General features: G+C 38.6%; 1 protein-coding gene across 6 annotated transcripts in view; it reads left to right on the top strand.

Annotated features, from left to right (window-relative positions):
- The window catches only part of LOC143029155 (gem-associated protein 8-like), a 44,952-nt gene that overhangs the window by 10,421 nt on the left and 13,742 nt on the right, over positions 1-20,789 (top strand). For 3 of the 6 annotated variants that reach the window (XM_076191633.1, XM_076191628.1, XM_076191630.1), the window contains exon 2: positions 17,569-17,724. In XM_076191633.1, the coding sequence (XP_076047748.1) occupies positions 17,569-17,724 (156 nt within the window). Of the gene's footprint in view, positions 1-2,008; positions 2,218-4,175; positions 4,205-4,877; positions 4,948-17,568; positions 17,725-20,789 lie in introns of those variants that run through there. The other 3 variants (XM_076191629.1, XM_076191631.1, XM_076191632.1) reach the window with 3 other exon arrangements.

Below are 20,789 nucleotides of genomic sequence, written 5' to 3'. Positions count from 1 at the left end.
TGATGAGTCTACATTGAGAAAACATATACATAATCATGTTATTAGTAGACTAGACTACTGTAATTCATTATACTACTAGCCAAATTACCTGCACATTGCTGCGAGTTCGTGAATGATCCCTAACCTAACCATACATCACGTAACTTCAATCATTAACCCTAACCAATTTTTTTTTAAATAGTTATCCAAGTATCTGGAGTGATAGGGTATCAGAATATATATGGTTATGGGGCCTATCTCCAAAACCCTAGGAGTTTGTGAACAAACAGACAGACAAATGAAAGATATTTATCCATGTACCTTCTGTTATAAGGTTCAGAGTGTATATGGATTTAGGGGTCTATCTGCAAAAACCTAGGAGTTCGTGAATAATCCCTAACCTAACCATACCCCCACCTAACTTTAACCCTTTAACCCTAAACAAAATATATATATATTTTTTAATGAAATATAGTTATCCAAGCACCTGGAGTGATAGGGTATCAGACTATATATGGTTATGGGGGTCTATCTCCAAAACCCGAGGAGGAATTTGTGAACAAACAGACAAATGAAAGATAGTTATCCAAGTACTTAGGGTTATAAGGTTTCAGAATATATGTGGTTATAGGGGTCTATCTGCAAAAATCAAGGAGTATGTGAATAATCTTTAACCTAACCATTGAAGTGGATTGTTAACACTACATGGTGGAAGGTACTCAGCCATAAGAGAAGAATGGGAACAAACTTTAAATATCTTTGGACTCGTTAATTGTATTTCTGCCCGCAATAAAATCAAATAGAAATAACCAATATTTCAACATTTGGTAAAATTATACAATCATTTTACATTTACATGCTTTCTCCTTACAAAAGCTATCATAGTTTGTGGCAACATTAATTTCACAAAAATGTCACAATAATGCTATATGTGTTAAGGAGACACTACAGTAGTGGCATATTACCACACCATACTCCACCTAACTTTAACCCTTAACCCTAACCAAAATAATTTCTTTTTTTCAAATGAAATATAGTTAATCATTTACCTGGAGTGATAGGGTATCAGAATATGTATGGTTATGGGGGTCTGTCTCCAAAACCCTAGGAGTTGACAGACAGACAGACACTCCTACTGTATGCCCACAATAAAATAAAATAAGATAAAAATAACCAATATTTTAATATTTGGTTAAAATTATAAAATCATTTTACATATATATGCTTTCTCCTTACAAAGGCTATCATATTTTGTGGCAACATTAATTTCACAAATATAAATAATATTATGGACACGTACAATGGTTTGTTTAATGATAGTAATTCTTATGTCACAAAAATGCTATGTGAGTTAAGGGGACACTACAGTAGTGGCGTGTTACCACACCATACCCCACCTTACTTTGACCCTTAACCCTAACCTCTTTTAATGAAATATAGTTATCCAAGTACCTGGAGTGATAGGGTATCAGAATATATATGGTTATGGGGGGGTCTGTCTCCAAAACCCTAGGAGTTTGTGAACAAACAAACAGACAGAGGCTACTACTTTATTATAGTAGATGGTTTGCTGAACTACCAGCTAAGGAAATTACAGTATATCAAGAACAGGGCTGCTAGATTAATAAAAGGCATGGCAAGACATGACAGAATTACATCTGTACTGATAGAGCTTCATTGGTTTCCTAATAAAGCCAGAATTGTATTTAAGATTTGTGTTATGGTATACCAGACAACTAGATATGGAAAACCAGATTACTTAAGGCAAATACTGGAAGATCATCAACCTGGATCAACTGTATCACTTAGAAGTAGTGATGATCTTTTTATGTTAGTTGAACCAAGTTGTAATCCTGTAAAAGGAAGGTGCCATATTAGTGATTACACTATATTATAGTTTTTCATTCACAGAAAAAAAATCTGATCAACTCATCCCTTTACAATTTTTAAAACCTCCGTGCTCTTTGCTAACTACATTCTGTGATCTTTTGTACTGGTCCATTCAAAATTCTTCCACACATCTTTCCAGATATACTTAGGAAACTTCTGGCTCTACATACAAGACCTCACTAAGAGAGTAGTTCTCTGCTTCTGGGTGTTGTTGCCAAGATGACATAATGATGTACTGAACCTGCTTGCATCATGATGCATTATGTTGCCCAGATTTAAGTATTGCAGTCATACCAAGTTATACTATGATGTCCATACTGGTTAATCACACTAAAAGTGAGTGAACAGGTGGGCCATTACATAATTGCAACTTATGATACCGGAATTATTATTATGGCAATATATAATTTAGATAAAATATTTGTGATAGTACTCTTGCCACCCCTGATCAAAAACTACAAGAACACTACAAATTACCTCATGGTGTGTTGGTCCTGACCAACTAATCTCTGATAAGAGCTCCTCACCACTTACAGACAGGAATACAAGGCAGATATAGAATTCCAATTTTGCAGATATCTTACCTACTGAACTACTTGGTGCTGATTGTATCTTTTTGTGCTCTGATGAAGTATGACTTTAGTTTCTTAAATTTGGCATGAAGTTGATGTGTAACGAGTTTTTAGCTTTATTGAGAACATTGTTTCTTTGTATAAATGTCTGCTTGTTAAATTTTGGTAAAATGCATCATGTCTAATTTTATTTATTTATTATTTTTTTTGTAAGTATATTCTGGGTAGAGACAGAAGTACCTTTTTGGAAATATAGTTAAGCTAAACTGTTAGTTTAAGTTAAGCATGGGTTGAATTATATTTATGATTATCTCGCTTTGGGAAAGGTTATAGTACTGTAGGAAGAAGGATGAAAATCACTAAGTTTTTTTTATTCTGAAGGTTTGGTTTGCCTAGATTAGGTTAGGTTTATCTAGCAAAAGTAAAGTTGTGAACAAATTAGTGATTGAGAATTCAAGAGAAAATATTTTTAATTGCGATTTACTGAAAACTTAACAGCTATGCTACATAACTTAGTTTGGTATAATTCTATCTACATACCAAGGGCTTTTACCAACCAGGGAGGTAGCAAAATCCACCCTTTCCTCCCTCTTATCTTAGCTCCTCATGGTAAGCCAATAAAAATACATGTATGCAACCAAGTAGTTGATTGATTGTAGGTAAATTGCATCATAATACAGACAAAACTAGTTCTGACTTGCATTTTCCTTTGTATAGTATGTCAAGATAAGAAACTTGACTAGAAAAAAAGAAATAACTACTACTTATACCCTCTCATCTAAAATGAGTGGGTATTATTAGCAGCCCAATTTTTCTAATTAGGTTTGTCTTATCCTGAAATACTATACAAAGGAAAATGCAAGTCAGAACTGCAGTTTTGTCTTTATTTTCACCTACAATTGATTAATTACTTGGCTGCATACATGTCTACTTTTACTGGTTTACCATTATATTTAGGTGGCTGCACAGGTCCTACATTTATTCTATCATACATTAAAGAAACAGTGTGAAAAAAGCCTTACCTCCAGTCAAATTGCTCATTATTGGGCACTCAATCTTGATTTCCAGGGCTATTTCGGTGGACAGCTTTGCACAAGCTTGTGTTAGGAGTAGTCAATATTTCTCAGGTCCCATGAGTATCTACTCTGTTCTGCCAACTTGCACAGGGATTTTACCACACATTTAGGCCACACCAACTCATCAGACATTATATATAATAAGATTTTGATGTGAGAAGGCCACAAAAATTTCCTGTGGGGTCCTGTGTTGGGAACAAAATGACCATCTTCACGATACCTTGGGAACATGGAGCTTGTTTACAAAGTGCTGAAAACGGGAATTTGGTGCTGCAATGTTGCTTGTGTGAACTAGGGTCCATTCCATAAGCAACTTTGTATGTTTACAAATGGGGTCCCATTGTTTTTGTGATCAGCTCATAGACAAAACGCACACTCTCTTCGATGTGTCTACCTCTATACACAAGACAGCAGAAGGCACTAATGGCTAAGGCCCAAGTTGTTATTGCAATGGCAGAACACAAGTAGTCTGCAGGTGGTGAAAAAAAACAAAGGAAAGTATGGACTTGACCGTGGCTGACAAGATGTGAAGAGGGAAGCCAGTATAACTATCTTGTTCAAGAACTGGGACTTGAAGACCAAGATAAGTAGAAATTGGATGCTGTTGGACAGAAACAAATTTTTAGAGGTGCTGGAGCTTATAAAACCTGCCATAGCTAAACAAGACACCAATATGAGCTGCATGAGGTAGCTACAGGCGAGTTTTTTTTTATTTTTTTTTTTAGATGAAAATCTGTTATATAAGTGCTAGTCCATTCTTTGATAACCTTTTGTGAGAAATGGAATTTAGGATTGCTCATGTTTTTGAATGATAATTTAATGTAATTTTTGAAGGAACTTTATATAAACATATTATGAACTGGCCCAGTAGTCAGAATTTTTTGTTGGGAGGGGAAAGGATGAGGGATTAGGTTAGGCTAGGTTAGATTTTATTTCATACTTTATATTCATATATAGAAAATGGTTCAGTGAAGTCAAGAGACCATACTCTTTGAAATTTCAACATTCTCAACTAAAAAAAAAAAAAATCCTAAGGCTGAGACTGAAATTTTTTTCATGGCAAATTTTTTTTTGGCTTCAGTATATCTTGCCAATTTTCTGACTATTGGTCTTTTGGCTACAGGAGCATCTAAGTATTGGGTTGGACCCATTAACCAGAACTGGTCAGCTAGATAGTTTAAGGAATAATATTACATTCTTAAATGGATATGTTTGGTAGTGTGATAATATAGATAAAACTAACCTCAAAGGGTTAGAATCCAGCCTTTCTAGAGCTCTAAAGGATTGGGTTGGGCTAGGTTAGATAATGTCATCCTTGATATATCTGCATTTGTTTACAATTTATTTTTCTCTCCCCCAGGAGAATCACAATAGTCCCCTCAGCCATTAGTTTTATGTCAGCCAGTGTGATCTCCTTTGTCATCCCAAGTGTAAGTTCTGCCATCTATACAGCCCTTCAGCCAAGCTACCTGAGCATCCCTAATACGCAAGAAGTATAGAAGAAAGTGGCAGGAGATTTATTTTAGACTGCAGGACTGTCCATCGTGTATTGGTGTCCTTGATGGAAAAAGGAATTTAATTGCAAAACCAAGTCACAGCAAATAAGATTTCATTGATTACAAGGGTCACTGCAGAATATATGATTTTTTGTATTGTGATGTAGGAACCAATGGGAGAGCCAGTGATGGGAGTTTGGGAGAAATGTGCTCTAAACAAAGCTCAGCAATGAACTGAAAATTTCCCATCCTTAGCATATCCCTTACACAGAGAGACTGGCTCCATACGTTATTGTAGCAGATGATGCGTTTCCCTTGAAAACATGGATGATGAAGCCATTGAAGGGAAATTATTTGCCATATGACAGACTTGTATATAAATACAGGCACTCAGTGCCAGAAGGGTGTCTGAAGATGCTTTTGGGCAACAATGTGCAGCTCTAGTACTACATAACTATTTGCGGCAAAATTCAGGATGGAATGACGTTCCACCGAAAATGATTGATTGGGAAGATATTGATAATGGAAGAATAGTTACCGAGCATGGCATAACAATGTAGTCAATGGTTGAGAAGAGTTTCAAGCTCCAGGCCAAAGGCCTGCACAAGAAACTAGAGCCATTTGTGATATGTTCTGCACCTACTTCAACAATGAGGGAAAAAGTGCTTGCCAGGATGCTAATGTTTTCAGACATAATGCATATACTGTTTGAAAGATTCAAGGAATAGAACTAGGTAAAATAAACTTAAGGCACACTCTGTTCTTTATTTTCATTTACTTCCTCTTGCACCTTCCCAAAAAATATTGTAAGACTCACTGGTTCTACATTCTGACTTTTAGGATGCATCCTGAAAGCGTTTTGGACCATTATGTCACATGCTTATGGTATGTCTGTTTTTACTGGTTTATTACACATGATTTCAAGATTGACAGTGTGTTATCAAGTATAGAGGATTTCTTTGGGTCAGGTACTCTCTTCCTTTTATGTGTCCCAGCTGGAACTTCAGACGTCCTAGGCAAATGATTTTTCTCAGTAGGTAGTGGAGATGGAATAGCTGTAGGTGCAGGGGGAAACGTACTTTCATCTCTGACTTGTGGAGATGACAGAGGATCTCGTCATCACAATCAAGTAACACTATGCATCATTATTGGGTGCTTGTATGAATGCAACTCTGCCTGGAAATAAAAAAGCAAAATATATTATTTGACATGACTTATCCAGGGTGTTTGGGATAAATTTGACACTTTTTCAGAAAGGAAAGAAAAACGTCATATCTTGGCCAAAAATTGATGTATTCTCAAAATTCAAAGTGCATCTCTTAGAGGATCTTTTGCCAAATACAGCTCATTCAAAGAAGCTGTCCTGAGCCTCCAGCAAATAAATACAATCAGGAAGCCAATGCTGGCATCCTCATATACTCACATCTCATGATGCCTATGTAGGTGTCATGGTATCCAAAGGGTTAAATGAAGCAGCCTGGCTGTGGATGTGCTGTGTCTTGCTGCATTGCTTCTGAATCAGTGTGATGGGCGAGATGCAGAGATGACCCATCATCCAGGATAAGCAAAGATGAGAAGGAGGGAGGGGTGGTGGCTGGGAGTAGAATTATGTCTTTTGACTCTGGCTACCTCCCTTGTAAAGGAAAAAAAAAAATGGTATATGTATAATTTTCCTCTAGACCAGGGGTTCCCAAACTTTTAAGCTCATCGACCCCCTAGTAAAGTTTTAAGATTTTCTACGGACCCCCAAACTGTTAATTCATGAATTAACATGTCGGTTTACTATTATTATTGATGTTGTTATTGTTATTAATGCTAGTGATATTATTATTATTACAGTTGTTATTATCATTATTATCATTATTATTTATTATTATAATTATTATTATCAGGAGGTGCTCAGATAATAGGGAGGGTGGAGGGGTGTGGAATGTATTCAGGGATGGAATGGGTGGAAATGATTTTATGCCTTTCCCTTTTTGGCTACCTCCCTTGTAAGGGGGAAAAAGCCTTGGTATATGTATGTATGTACTATTATTACTATTACTATTATTATTATTATTGTTATTGTTATTATTATTATAATTTTAGTTATCAATAGTGTTATGATTATCATTTTTGTTGTTGTTGTTGTTGTTGTTGTCGTTCCCTAGACTGTCCAAGCAGTCCCGTCCCAAGGAAAGCCACAGCCGAAACTGGGTTTTTCCACAAATCCTTTATAGAGTGTATGTTGTGTTGTTTGCGTGCATGATTGAGTATAATGCAGTCTTCCATTATGTGTTGTATGGTATGGGGTGAAGTGTTACATCCTGGGCAGCTGTTCACAATGCGGTCATCCAGCCTCTTCTGGTAGCTTAGAAGTGCCGGGTGGTGGCATGACTTACCCACACCAGACACCTCAGAAATACAAATCTCTTCCTACGCAGATGACATAACAATCACATGCACACATCGTAACACAGACAAAGCTGCAGAAATAATCCAGCCATACCTTGATACACTCAACACATGGTTCATCATTTTTGTTGTTGATATTACTGTTTTCATTATTTATTGTAGTTCTTGTTTGGTTTCATAAATCACTTATGGTAATTCTAAAGTACCATAGTCACATTTTTCGTGTTTGTGGATTTTACTTATTCGTTTATTTTTATTTATATATTTTTTTAATTTGATCCTTTTATAAAAGGGCCTAATGGCAACACTCATCAAGGTGACAGCGTTCCAATGATAATACAGATACTATCACATAAACATAAACAAGCGTTTTAAGATAAACATTTATAATTTACCAATAGCTATAAGAGTGATATATACAGGTAACTCTTGATTTACGCATCTTTGATGTGTGCGAATTTGTTATGACGCGACCTAAAAAATATTAGAATTAATTTGATTTACGCTATTTATTTGCTGAGACGTGATTTGGCCCAACCGCATTTTCAAACTGTCTGCCAGAGAGTTCCGCGGCCGGCCGACAAGTGGCGGGCCTTCCCACTCCTCATTCAATGTTTACTGGCTTACTCTGCTACTAGCAACGAGAACAGACCTCCTCATATCAGCATACTATTATACTGTACTACCAGCCTATCATCATGGCCCCAAAACGTCCTTTATCGTCTTCTGCAAGCACCAGTGACCCTGTGGCCAAGGGATTTGGTGAAGTGCAGGCACAACTTAAGGACTCTATTGACAAATTTGAAAATATGGACCCCAATGTGGAACGTAGCAGCACAGTTAGAAGAAAAGTCATGGATGCAGTGTTCTGCTACACACACATGCACAGAGAATTTCAAAAGAAACAGCACCAGACCACCATGTTGCAATTCTTTAAAAAAGCACCAGTGCAAAAAGACATGACAGAAGAGGATGTGGATGTGCAGGTGGATGTGGATGTGCCAGAACAATTGGACAGTGAGGGTAGTGAGTGACTGTTGTGGTGTGAGTGATGAGTGGTAGAACTATGTAAGTAGTACAATGTACAATTGTTTTTCTCTTTCATAAATACATTAGAAGGTTTAGAATTAGATATTATTAGTATTTTACAGTATGTAGCCTGTGGTGGGGGCAAAAGAATACTGCCACCAAGTATTTCCACTTGAGTCATAAAAGGCGACAAAAAAGGGACGGGGTATGGGATTAGAAGTCCTACCTGTAGCCCCAAAAGGGGATATTCCTAAAAAAGAAAGTAAAGGCATAAGGGGGTCTGGGAGCTTTCCAACCAGTACCCTAAGGTTTGGGTCTTTTAATGTGCATGGATGTGGTACAGATGAGAGTAAAAGGGAAGAGATAGGCAGTATGTTTGTGAGAAGAAAGATGGATGTACTGGCTTTGAGTGAAACTAAGATGAAAGGAAAGGGCAACTGTGAGTTTGAGAGTGTAGCTCGGAGGTACTCAGGAGTGAAGAGGGGACGAGGGAGAGAAGGGGTGGCTGTACTAGTAAGTGAAGAGATAAGTAAGCGGGTAGTGGAGTGGAAGGAGGTGTCATCAAGGTTGATGTGGATGAAGGTGAAGCTGGGAAAGGAGATGTGGGTTTTTGTAAGTGCGTATGGGCCTGGTAGTGAAAAGAGTGTAGAGGAAAGGGAGGCTTTTTGAGTAGATATAAATGAGTGCATAGAGGGATTAGGGAGAAATGTCAATGTAGTTGTATTGGGAGACCTAAATGCTAGGGTAGGAAATGAACCAATTGACGGAGTGATTGGGAAGTATGGAGTTCCAGGTAAAAATCGTAGTGGAGATGTGTCTTGAGAGTTGATGATAGCAAATACAGTGTTTAAGAAGAAAGCCAAGCATAAGTACACATGGGAGAGGGTGGTGGATGGAAGGGTGCCAGATAGTGTTAATGGACTATATAGTGTTGACCAGGAGTATGGTAGGAAGGGTTAACCCCTTCCATACGGTGCCTCATACGTAGGCGGCATGAGGAGCAAGTGGATACGCGAGGCTGCCATATCGGCGTCTTGATTATATTTATTGTAGTTGCCCCTGCGTAATGACATACTCTCTAAACTGTCTTCATCACATTTTCTATGGTTATCAAAATTCACGGGTGAAAGAGAGAACGATCAATATAAGCGGTGACTATATTTTATTATGCGAGTATTAATATGACACATCGTACGTCTGGCAGCTAATGCTGCCCGCAAGATTTTGGCCCGTACTGAAGAGGTTAAGGATGTACATGTTCTAAGGGGAGAGAGTGGGGGAATATCGGATCATTTCCTGGTGGAACATAAATTGAGAGTGGAGAGTAGGTGGAGAAACAGGAAAAGGGCAGTAGGTAGGGTGGTAATTAGAGTGAACTGCTTAAATGAGGAAAAAAAGGAGAATGAGTATAAGAAGTTGAGAGAAGAGTGGGAGAGAGTAAAGGATAGAGTAGAACTAGGAGTGGAGGAGGAATGGGGATGGTTCAAGGAGGGAGTCATAAGGTGTGCAAAGATGGTGTGTGGAACAAGGAGGGCGGGAGGAAATAGAAGGAAGGGTAGTGAGTGGTGGGATGAGGAAGCAAAGAAGGGTGTAGAAGAGAAGAAGCAGGCATTCATAGAGTGGCTACAATTTAGGATGAGGGAATCGTATGAGAGGTACAAAGTAAAGAGAAAGGAAGTTAAGCATAAGATAAAGGAAGCAAAGAAGAGAACAGATGTGAAATGGGGAAAGAGTATGAAAGAAAAATTTGAAAGTAATAAAAAAGATGTTTTGGAAGGAAATTAAAAGAGGAAGAGGAGGCAAATCAAGTAGGGAAGAAAAGGTAAAAGGTGCAGATGGAGAGATGATAATGGAAGAGAAGGCAGTGAGAGGAAGGTGGGCAGAGTATTTTAGGGAGTTGCTAAATGTGAAAGAGGATAGGGAGGGAAAGGTAGTTCCAGTAGGAAGCACTAAGAAAATGAGTGATGAGTGAGGAAAATGGAGGAGAAATAGGGAAGGATGAAGTGAAAGCAGCCGTTAAGATGATGAGAGCAGGTAAAGCACCTGGGTTGGATGGATGCCATGCAGAATGTCTGAAGAAAGGAGGTACAGTTATGGTGGACTGGCTGGTGAGGTTATTTAAAGTCTGTTTAAGAGAGGGTAGAGTGCCGGAGGACTGGAGGAGTGCCTGTATAGTTCCACTTTACAAAGGAAAGGGGGACAAGTGTGAGTGTAGTAGTTACAGAGGGATCAGCTTGTTGAGTGTAGTTGGGAAGGCTTATGGGAGGGTCTTGATTGAGAGGATTATGAGAGGAACAGAGGGAATAATTGGTGAGGAACAGTGGTTTTAGGACAGGTAGGGGATGTGTAGATCAGATTTTTGTGGTAAGGCAGATATGTGAGAAAGCTATAGGAAAAGGTAAGGATGTTTTTTGGACTTTTATGGATCTGGAAAAGCCTTACAACAGGGTAGACAGGAAGGCACTGTGGGAGGTCTTGCAGATATATGGGATAGGAGAAAAGCTGTTAAGAGCAGTCAAGAGTTTTTATGAGAGTAGTAGAGCTTGCGTTAGGATTAGAAATGGAGAGAGTGAATGGTTTGAGGTAAAGGTGGGACTTCGTCAAGGATGTGTTATGTTGCCCTGGTTGTTCAATCTTTACATGGATGGAGTGGTGTGAGAGGTAAATGGAAGGGTAGTGGATCAGGGGTTGGAGATGATTAAAGAAAATGGAGAAAAGTAGGAGGTGAGGCAGCTGTTGTTTGCTGATGACACTGCGCTTGTCGCAGGATCAGAGGAGGGATTGAGGAAGTTAGTGACAGTTTGAGAAGGTGTGTGAAAGAAGGAAGCTGAAGATAAATGTGGGCAAAACTAAGGGAATGAGATGTACAAGGGGAGAGAGTGACAGTAGGCTGGAAGTGAGCATTAAGGGTGAGAAAGTGGAGGAAGTGGATAGTTTTAGATACTTGGGTGTGAATGTGACAGGAAAGGGAGGAGTGGGGGTGGAGGTAGAATGTAGATTGAGAGGAGCGAATAAATGCCTTGGTGGATTAAAATGTGTAATGAGAAATAGACATCTGGGAATGGATGCTAAGAGGAGGTTATATGAAGTAGTGATTGTTCCCACAGCAATGTACGGGGCAAAAACATGGAACATGAGAGAGGAAGAGAGAAGGAGTTTGAAGGTGTTTGAGATGAAATGTCTGAGAAGTATGATAGGGGTTACTAGGTTAGATAGAGTGAGAAATGAGGACATGAGGAGGAGAACAGGGGTGGAAAGGGAGCTGGGAGATAGGGTTGATGAAAGAGTATTAGGATGGTTTGGACACATGGAAAGAATGAGTGAAGAAAGATTAGTAAAAGTGTGGAAGGTGGAGGTGGAAGGAGTGAATATGAAGGGGCGTCCCTAGGATGAGATGGATGGATGGGGTGAAAGGGGCTTTACAAAAGAGAGGAATGTCTGTGGAGGAAAGACGGGAGAGGACAGAAGATAGGGGTGAATGGAGAAGGGTTGTGTATGGATGATGCTGTGATGCATGAGGGGGAGTGGGTGGGGGATGGGGGGTGAGGAAGTATGTATGAAAAAAAATTGACGCAGCCCAAAGGGATTTCTCCCCGTCTTCTCCTTTTCTGTATGAGGGGACGGAGAGGGGGGTCGCCGAATTTTTGAAGTGGCCTTGCTGTGGATGTGCTGTGTCTTGCAACACTGCTTCTGACCCTGGGCAGTGGACAGGATGCAGGGATGGCCCGTCATCCAGGAGGTGCCAAGATAGGAGGGAGGGAGGATGGTGGAGGGGAGTGGAATGTGTAGGAGATGGAATGGGTGGGAGTGATTTCTATGCCTTTTTCTTTTTGGCTACCCCCCCCTTGTAAGGGGGAAAAAGCCTTTGGTATGTGTATGTACTGTACGTTTATTAGCCAAGTAAAATGCGTTTTTTGTACAAACAATGTAAGGATTAACCAAAACTATTCTATAGATATGTAAATGGTAAACTAAAAAACAAACTGGAAATAGTGAAACTATGCCAAGGAAATATGGAATACACAGAGGACACAGAAATGGCTGAAGGCATGAGTAAGCACTTAGAGTAAGTTTTCACTAGAAAAAATGTAAAACCTTGGGATGAAGGAAGAGAAGTAAATCCCACTGCCCGGCCCCCAAATGAGGGAAATAACAGTATCATGGAATAATGGGCCAAATAATGAAACTTGATGTCAAAAAATCACACGGCCCAGATGGAATAGCAAACTGGATGCTGAAAGAATGTAAAGAAGAACTAATAGACAAAATACAACATAAGTTGCTCACTCAAGGAAGGAATAATACCAGAAGACTGAAAAAATGTTGATATAGTACCAATTTATAAAGGAGGAAATAAGGAAGACCCAACACATTACAGACTGATCTCCCTTACAAGCACAGTAGCCAAAATTTGTGAAAATTTGATAAAAAGTAGATGGATAAAACATCTGGAGAACAATATACTAAATCCGAGACAATTCAGTTTTAGACAGGGAAGATCATGTACTACAAATTTGATCTGTTTCTACTCTTTTACTATTGGATATAATACAGGAAAGGGATGGATGGGCCAGTTGTGCCTACCTAGATCTACAAAAAGTTTTTGATGAAGTCCCTCACTAAAAACTATTAAGAAAACTGGAAACCATAGGAGGAATACAAGGTAAACTACTGAAATTGATGGAGGACTTTTTGCATTGAAGAAAAATGAGGGTGGTGCTCAGAGAGAAAAGTTCTACTTGGGAAGAGGTGATTAGTGTAGTTCCACAAAGATCAATATTGGTTCCAATAATGTTTGCTATTTATGTGAATGACATGGATGAGGGTGTGGAGTGTTACATGAGCTTCTTTGCAGATGATGCAAAACTGTTAAAGAGAGTACTGAAACAGACTGTGACTTGCTGCAGAAAGATCAGCAGGGTTTGGGAATGGAGTCAGAAGTGGGTAGTGGACTTCAACACTAAGAAATGTAGCATAATGGAATTTGGAAAAAATAAAAAAAAGGATATTAGGACAATATAAAATTGGTGCAAAGGAATTAATGTAAATGGAATCTAAAAAAAAGACAGAAATAATCATCACAAAGGATATGTCCCCTGACAAATGGATAAACAAAATTGTCGGCAAAACCTATAACTTGCTAAGATCAATAAAAGTGGCATTTACGTACTTGGATGAAGACATGGTAAAGAAAATATTAATCATTGATAAGGCTAAAATTGGAGTATGCAGTGACACTATGGTCACCCAGTACAAAAAAGAATATAAGGAAGATAAAGAAAATCTAGAGAGGAACTACAAAGATGACCCCAACACTATCAAAATTGTCATATGAAGATCGGTTGTGAAAACTAGAATTATCGATTCTGGAACAAAGAAAAGAAAGAGGTGATTTGTTGAATAGTATAGAATTATGAAAGATATAGAAGTCCTGGATAGAGAAGACTTACTAAATTGGGATAAGAGAAACAAGAGGACATGGAAGGAAGCTCAAAAAGGACAGTTATAGAAGAGATCTGCAAAAGAACAACTTTCCTCACAGAGTGGTGGATGTATGAAACACACTTGATGAAACAATAGTGTGTGCAAAAACAGTACATGAATTTAAGGACAAATTAGACATGATGAGATACAGAGACAGGACAACATGAGCATAGCTCCCCTTCCCATAAGATACAACTAGGTAAATACAATTTGAGGGAACTTGGTCTCCATGAAGTGTGGGACTTCGTGTGGACTGTAGGCTAGCCACCTGTTGTTCTGTGTGTTGTGCAACTGGTCCTGGCAGAAGTTCTTCATGTCTTAGAAGAACCAGAGCATCCCCAGCTCAACTGGGTGTTTGACCTTGTTAAAGAATTTCTTGGCTTTTGTAAGGTGGTTCTCTTGGGCCTGGGTGGTGAGTAGTTTGCCCTTGCACCTCTTGTATGAGGAATATTGAAGATCCTCGTTCAGTGCTTTCTTCATAGTCTCCGCTCTGACACCCATTTCTCTCACCAAGGTCCGCATTGCCTTACCTAGATCTTGCCACACCTATTTTTTGCAGCCTCTCAATGGATTTCATTGTGCAGACAGTCAGACATAGCTTCTTTTATAGTCCTAGAGTGGATTCCATCAGGTCTTGGGGATTTATGTCTCTTTAGATTTTTAATGATCTTTTTAATTTTTTCCTTATTAATTTCCAGGTGATTCAGTGTTGGTACATTCTTCACACAGTGTGGTACCTCATCTTCAGGCTTCATAACAAAGACCCTCAAAAATTGCTCTGCTAAAACTTAAATTTTTCCAGATCACTTTCAGTTTTTCCAACTTCAGCAGTGCCCTTGTTTAAGTCAGGAATCCTTGGTTTACTTTTTGTTTTAGTTTGTACATATTTCCAAAACATTTCAAGATTATCCCTCACATTTTTTACAATCTTCCTTTCTTTTAGCTTCACAATATTTTGGGTTTCTTTTCTAATTTGATTATTCAGTTTATACTTCTTCTCAGTCTCCAGGTACTTGTTTCTAGTAGATTCATTCAGATTACTTTTCAAGGATTTCATTTTTATCCACAACCTGTTTCCTTTTCTTGACCAAAATTTCTTATTGGTAGATTGTTATTCTTCCTTTTCCTGGATTGATTTAAATTTCTCATCTTTCTTTTGGGTACACTCTTGTCTATTGCAACATACATTTTTGATTTGAATTTTACCCACATCTCAATATTGGTAGCCTCGTATCGGGATTTCACCCAATGTTAAGTTCTGTACTCAGCAACTCATTACTGCTTTTTCATACAGATTTGTAGTTTTTCTTTCATGTGCCACAATCTCCTCCAAAATGCAATTAACTTGTATCACAGCATGATCACTTCTCCCCAGTGGATTTCCAATTGTAACCTCTTCAACAATTTATTTTTCATTAGTGAAAAATAAATCTAGTGTATTACCCCCACTTTCACCAATTATTCTAGTAATTTTCTCCACATATTGGGTGGAAAAGTAATCATACACCTTCTCCAGAAATTTTGTTCCAAAATAATTCATTCCAGGTTTGGTAGTGCATTTTTTTTTTTTCTTCACAATTTACTTGTGGCAAATTAAAGTCTCCCATCATAATCTTGAGTGTAGCCTTCATTTCAGTTACCTCTTGCAATAAATCCAGCAACAGTTGGTCATTTTCTTCCTGGCCTTTTTTCACATCATTTGAGATAGGGGGAACAAGCTAGTCAAACTCATTTTTCAAGACCTATTTGAAAGACAAGGAAATTACTGGGCCAGGCAACTTAGATTTTACTTGCAAAAGGCAAACTTAAACCTAGGTCTCAAAATGATAAAAAAAAAAAAACTAAGTCAGAATAAGCGATACTGACAGACATAAAGCCGAACTGGCAAGTAAACTCTCCTTGTTGCACTAGAAGCGATGGAAATCGGAAAAAAAAAGAGGAAATTTATGAAAATAACCTAGACTCTGCCATTCTATTCCACACCAGAACTACATACATATACCAAAGGCTTTCTTCCCCCTTACACGGGGGGTAGCCAAAAAAGAAAAAGGGCATAGAAACCACTCTCACCCATTCCATCTCCTACACATTCCACTCCCCTCCACCTTCCTGCCTCCCTCCTATCTCGGCACCTCCTGGATGACGGGTCATCCCTGCATCCTGTCCACTGCCCTGGGTCAGAAGCAGTGTCGCAAGACCCAGCACATCCACAGCAAGGCCGCTTCATGAATTCGGCCCCCCTCATATTCACTCCTTCCACCTCTGCCTTCCACACCTCTTTTACTAATCTTTCTTCACTCATTCTTTCCATGTGTCCAAACCATCCTAATACTCTTTCATCAACCCTATCTCCCAACTCCCTTTCCACCCCTGTTCTCCTCCTCACCTCCTCATTTCTCACTCGATCTAGCTTAGTAACCCCTATCATACTTCTCAGACATTTCATCTTGAACACCTTCAAACTCCTTTCTTCCTCTCTTATGTTCCATGTTTCTGCCCCGTACATTGCTGTTGGCACAATCACTCCTTCATATAACCTCCTCTTAGCATCCATTCCCAGATGTCTATTTCTCATTACAGTTTTTAATTCACCAAGGCATTTACTCACATCTCTCAATCTACATTCTACCTCCACCCCCCACTCCTCCCTTTCCTGTCACATTCACACCCAAGTATCTAAAACTATCCACTTCTTCCAGTCTCTCTCCCTTAATGCTCACTTCCAGCCTGCTGTCACTCTCTCCCCTTGTACATCTCATCACCTTAATTTTGCCCACATTTATCTTCAGCTTCCTTCTTTTACACACCTCAAACTCTGTTACTAATTTTCTCAATCCCTCCTCTGATGCTGCTATAAGTGCAGTGTCATCAGCAAACAACAGCTGGCTTATTTCCCACTTTTCTCCATTTTCTTTAACCATCTCCAACCCCTGACCCACTACCCTTCCATTCACCTCTCGCACCACCCCATCCACCTATAGATTGAACAGCCAGGGTGACATAACACATCCCTGACGAAGTCTCACCTTTATCTCAAACCATTCACTCTCCATTTCTAATCCTAACACAAGCTCTACTACTCTCGTAAAAACTCTTGACTATTCTTAACAACTTTCCTCCTCTCCCATATATCTGCAGTACCTCCAACAATGCCTTCCTGTTTACCCTGTCATAAGCCTTTTCCAAATCTATAAAATCCCAACAAACAACCTTACCTTTTCCTATAGCTTTCTCACAAATCTGTCTTACCACAAAAATCTGATCTACACAACTCCTACCTGTCCTAAAACCACACTGTTCCTCACCAATTCCTCCCTCTGAGGCAGTTATTGATATTGTTATTAATGTCATTATTATTTCAGGCACTCTTTTATTGAAGATATTTCTTTAAGTAAAACTAGATCTCTTAAAGAAAAAATCCTTGGATGCATGAAAGTAAAAGTTTATCCTACTCTTCGTGATAGTTGTAACCTAACCTAATCTTTATTCCATTGTTGATATTTGGCGTATGGGGTGACAGTTCTTCAGGTGGGATCTCATGGGGTGACAATTCTTCATGTGGGCATTCTGGGGTGAAATTTTTTTATGTGCCCCTATTTATTATTATGGTTGCATTTTTTTTATGCAAATTGTAATTTTTCACAGATGGAGGTGAATGGGAAAGAGACCACACATTCTAAAGTCAGGCAATGGTATGAACATCCAAAGTACCAAAGATTTTGGGCATATTACCGTGCTATGATGCCCATGGTCAAAGATCCAAAAAGCACCAACATGTTTATTCCACCACTACCTGTAAAAGTAAGTAGTTACTCTTTATTCCACCACTACCTGTAAAAGTAAGTAGTTACTCTTGATTCCTTCGGGCTGCGTCAAGATTTGCTCACACATACTACCTCACCCCCCATCCCCCTGCCCATTCCACCTCATGCATCACAACATCATCCATATACAACCATTCTCCATTCACCTCTGTCTTCTGTCCTCTCTGGTCCTTCCTCAACAGACATTCCCCTCTTCCCCAAAGCCCCCTTCACCCCATCCATCCACCTGATCCTAGGACGTCCTCTCATGTTTGTTTGTATATTATCAATTTTTGCTACTTTCTCATTCAATCTATTCATAAAAATCTTAAGTCAGCAAGGAAGGCAAAATTGGATATTCCTAATCCAGCAAGAGCTCCTAAAGCTATAACCACCAAACTTCTCTTTTGTCTACCATTTCTTTTGAAATTTGAATCTATGAGATCAAGTTTATTTTCTATCTCCCTTATCTTTCAAGTTTCCTTTGAACAACATTTTTATTGGAGATATTCTTGTTTAATAAATTTAAATTTACTGTCATGAAGTCAACATTATCTTTTATTATTGCTATAATTTTATAATCTAAAACAATACTAAGGATATGGTTTACCATTATCAGGTTTTCTTGATGCTGTACCAGGGCTCCCAGACGTACTGGATTCCAGTCCATGGCATTCACCATGCATATTAATAGAATTAAGCTATTCATTATCTGTAAAAGTTATTTCGATTAATACATAATTCGTTCTGTGACCCAGGTGAGCATGGTCTGAACAACTGATGGGCAACTTGTGTCAGGCATGGAAGGGTGTAGTCCCTTTATTTATTTATTTTTCATTTATTTACTTTAATCTGTTGCTCATGGATGACCACCTCAGCAGTCAACTTCCTTTATCTGGTGTTCAAGGCTGTGGATTTCTTGTGAGGGAAACTTAGTGTAACAATTAATTATTAAGGAATTAGATATTTCACAGCAGTGGTACCAATTACAATTTTATTCAGTTGGGTCTTATTGTGTCAGGATTGTAAGGTTGCCCTGGTTGTTAAGTGAATATATGGATGGAGTGGTAAAGGAGGTAAAGGTGAGGATGCTAGGCAGAAGTATGAAGGTGGCTGGGTCATTGGTAGGTAGAACTAGGTACAACTAGGTAAATACATGCTGGACTAGTGATTGACACCTATTACCCTCCTTGAATGAGAACTCCAGAGCTCTATGGTGCCATGTCCGAGTAATATATTCAGCTTATTAAATGTGAAGAATATGTTGGTTAATCCCTTTCCTTTGATAATGAATTTTACTGATTTTATTCTGGGTAATGCCTGATAATTTAGTTTAGAGAATGTCACTGAAACAGAGGGATTGATTCCAATCTTTCATTTTGATGTCTTTCCTTCAGATAGTATTGTATGGAATTTACCTAAAAAAAGGTATATACTGTATTTTCCGGCTTAAAATGCGCATCGGGTTATAATGCGCACCCATGCACTTCGTTATCTCAGTACACAGATAGCGCGCACCGACGTATAACGCGCATGCCAGGAAAAGTCACTGGTGGCTAAAGCTCATGAACTGCATGTATGTGACTCCTGCTTGCGTTGGTCCATTGTTTTGTGGGAAATTTGAGCCATGAAAAGTTTATTGAATACAAAATGTACATGAAAATTTTTGGATTTTTACAGAAAAATTGTAATTTACTATCCTGAGGGAATAATTCATCTTACAAGTTTTTATCACCGTGTACAAGTTTTTACCGCCATGCAGCAACAAACTGTGGTTCGGTTCATAAGTGTCTTTACTGAAGTGACGTTTAGTTTAACAAACTCTCGCAAGAGGGTGTTTAGTGTAGGCTAGATTGGCAATAGAACTGTCAATCTCAGCCCTGATCTAGTATATTCCGGGTGAGCTAAAACGGCCAACGTTCATGATGTTGGTATCAGTGCTGTTTTACGGATCCCAAATATTTGCATAGACTAGATAATCAATGTTAGTAAAAATAAACCAATGAAATAACGGCGATTAATTACTTAGTATCATGTGAACAAGGTTACATGGAGAAGTATTTTTCATTGGCTAGAGCCACCGCTAGGAAATCTGTTGATTTGTCACTAAATTAAGTATCAGTTTAGACATCATTCAGGACACAACTAAGAAAAAGTCGGAACCACATGTACCGGTATATGACTCATGTTGTGCGTTGGTCCCTTATTACTTTGTAGCTTAAATAGTTTGTAGGAAATATGATCTAAAAAAAGTTTATTGAAAGTAATATACAGAAAAATTTCGGGATTTTAATAGAAAATGTTCATTTTATATCCTGAGGAAATAATTCGTCTTTACCATTTTTTATTTTAATACTGAAACAAACTACAGACTTTCGTTTTAGCTTTGAACCTGCAATAACAGTGGTGAAATAGGACAGTCTCTCATCGAGGTGACGTTTAGTTAATATAACTCCCGAAAGAGGGTGTTGTAGTCAGGTGTTTGACACGAGTTTATGAACGGCCGCAACAATACCTAAAGAGAAGCAACAAAGCCAACATAAAAATTCAAACTAGGATGCTGTGAACATGGGCAAATATCATGAATATTGATCATGTTTCATGGTGTTTAGGCCTATTTAAACATGAAAAATAAGATTCGATAGATACCTACCTATACCAAATATTTATATAGCCCATGCTGGCGTATTCTTTCATGTCACCATGGCTGTTCTTGTTCTCACGGAACGTCACGGAGAAGTGTGCCGTCCCGTCTTTGTGACGGCCAACATCGTCACGTTGTTGTGAAAAAAATTACACACACAGCTGCAGAATTTTTTATCGTAGGCCGTAGATAATGCGCACCGCCGGACAACGCGCACCCCCCATTTTTAGGCCCTTCCAACGGAAAAAAGTCGTGCACTATACGCCGGAAAATACGGTATATATTAAATGTGGCTCTGGGTTGATAGGGTTAATACAATTGTAACTTCTCCAGCATACATATTTAACTTTAACCATTATTGGTCATCTGTATTGTGTGCCATATCCATGAATATTGAATATGGAGATCATTATTAGATT

This window comes from Oratosquilla oratoria, chromosome 10 (genome assembly GCF_046742065.1).
Source record: "Oratosquilla oratoria isolate Oo_2021 chromosome 10, ASM4674206v1, whole genome shotgun sequence".
In the NCBI taxonomy this organism is placed as follows: Eukaryota; Metazoa; Arthropoda; class Malacostraca; order Stomatopoda; family Squillidae; genus Oratosquilla; species Oratosquilla oratoria.
The sequence above is the reverse complement of the archived record's forward strand: the minus strand, read 5'-3'. Positions and strand labels throughout refer to the sequence as shown.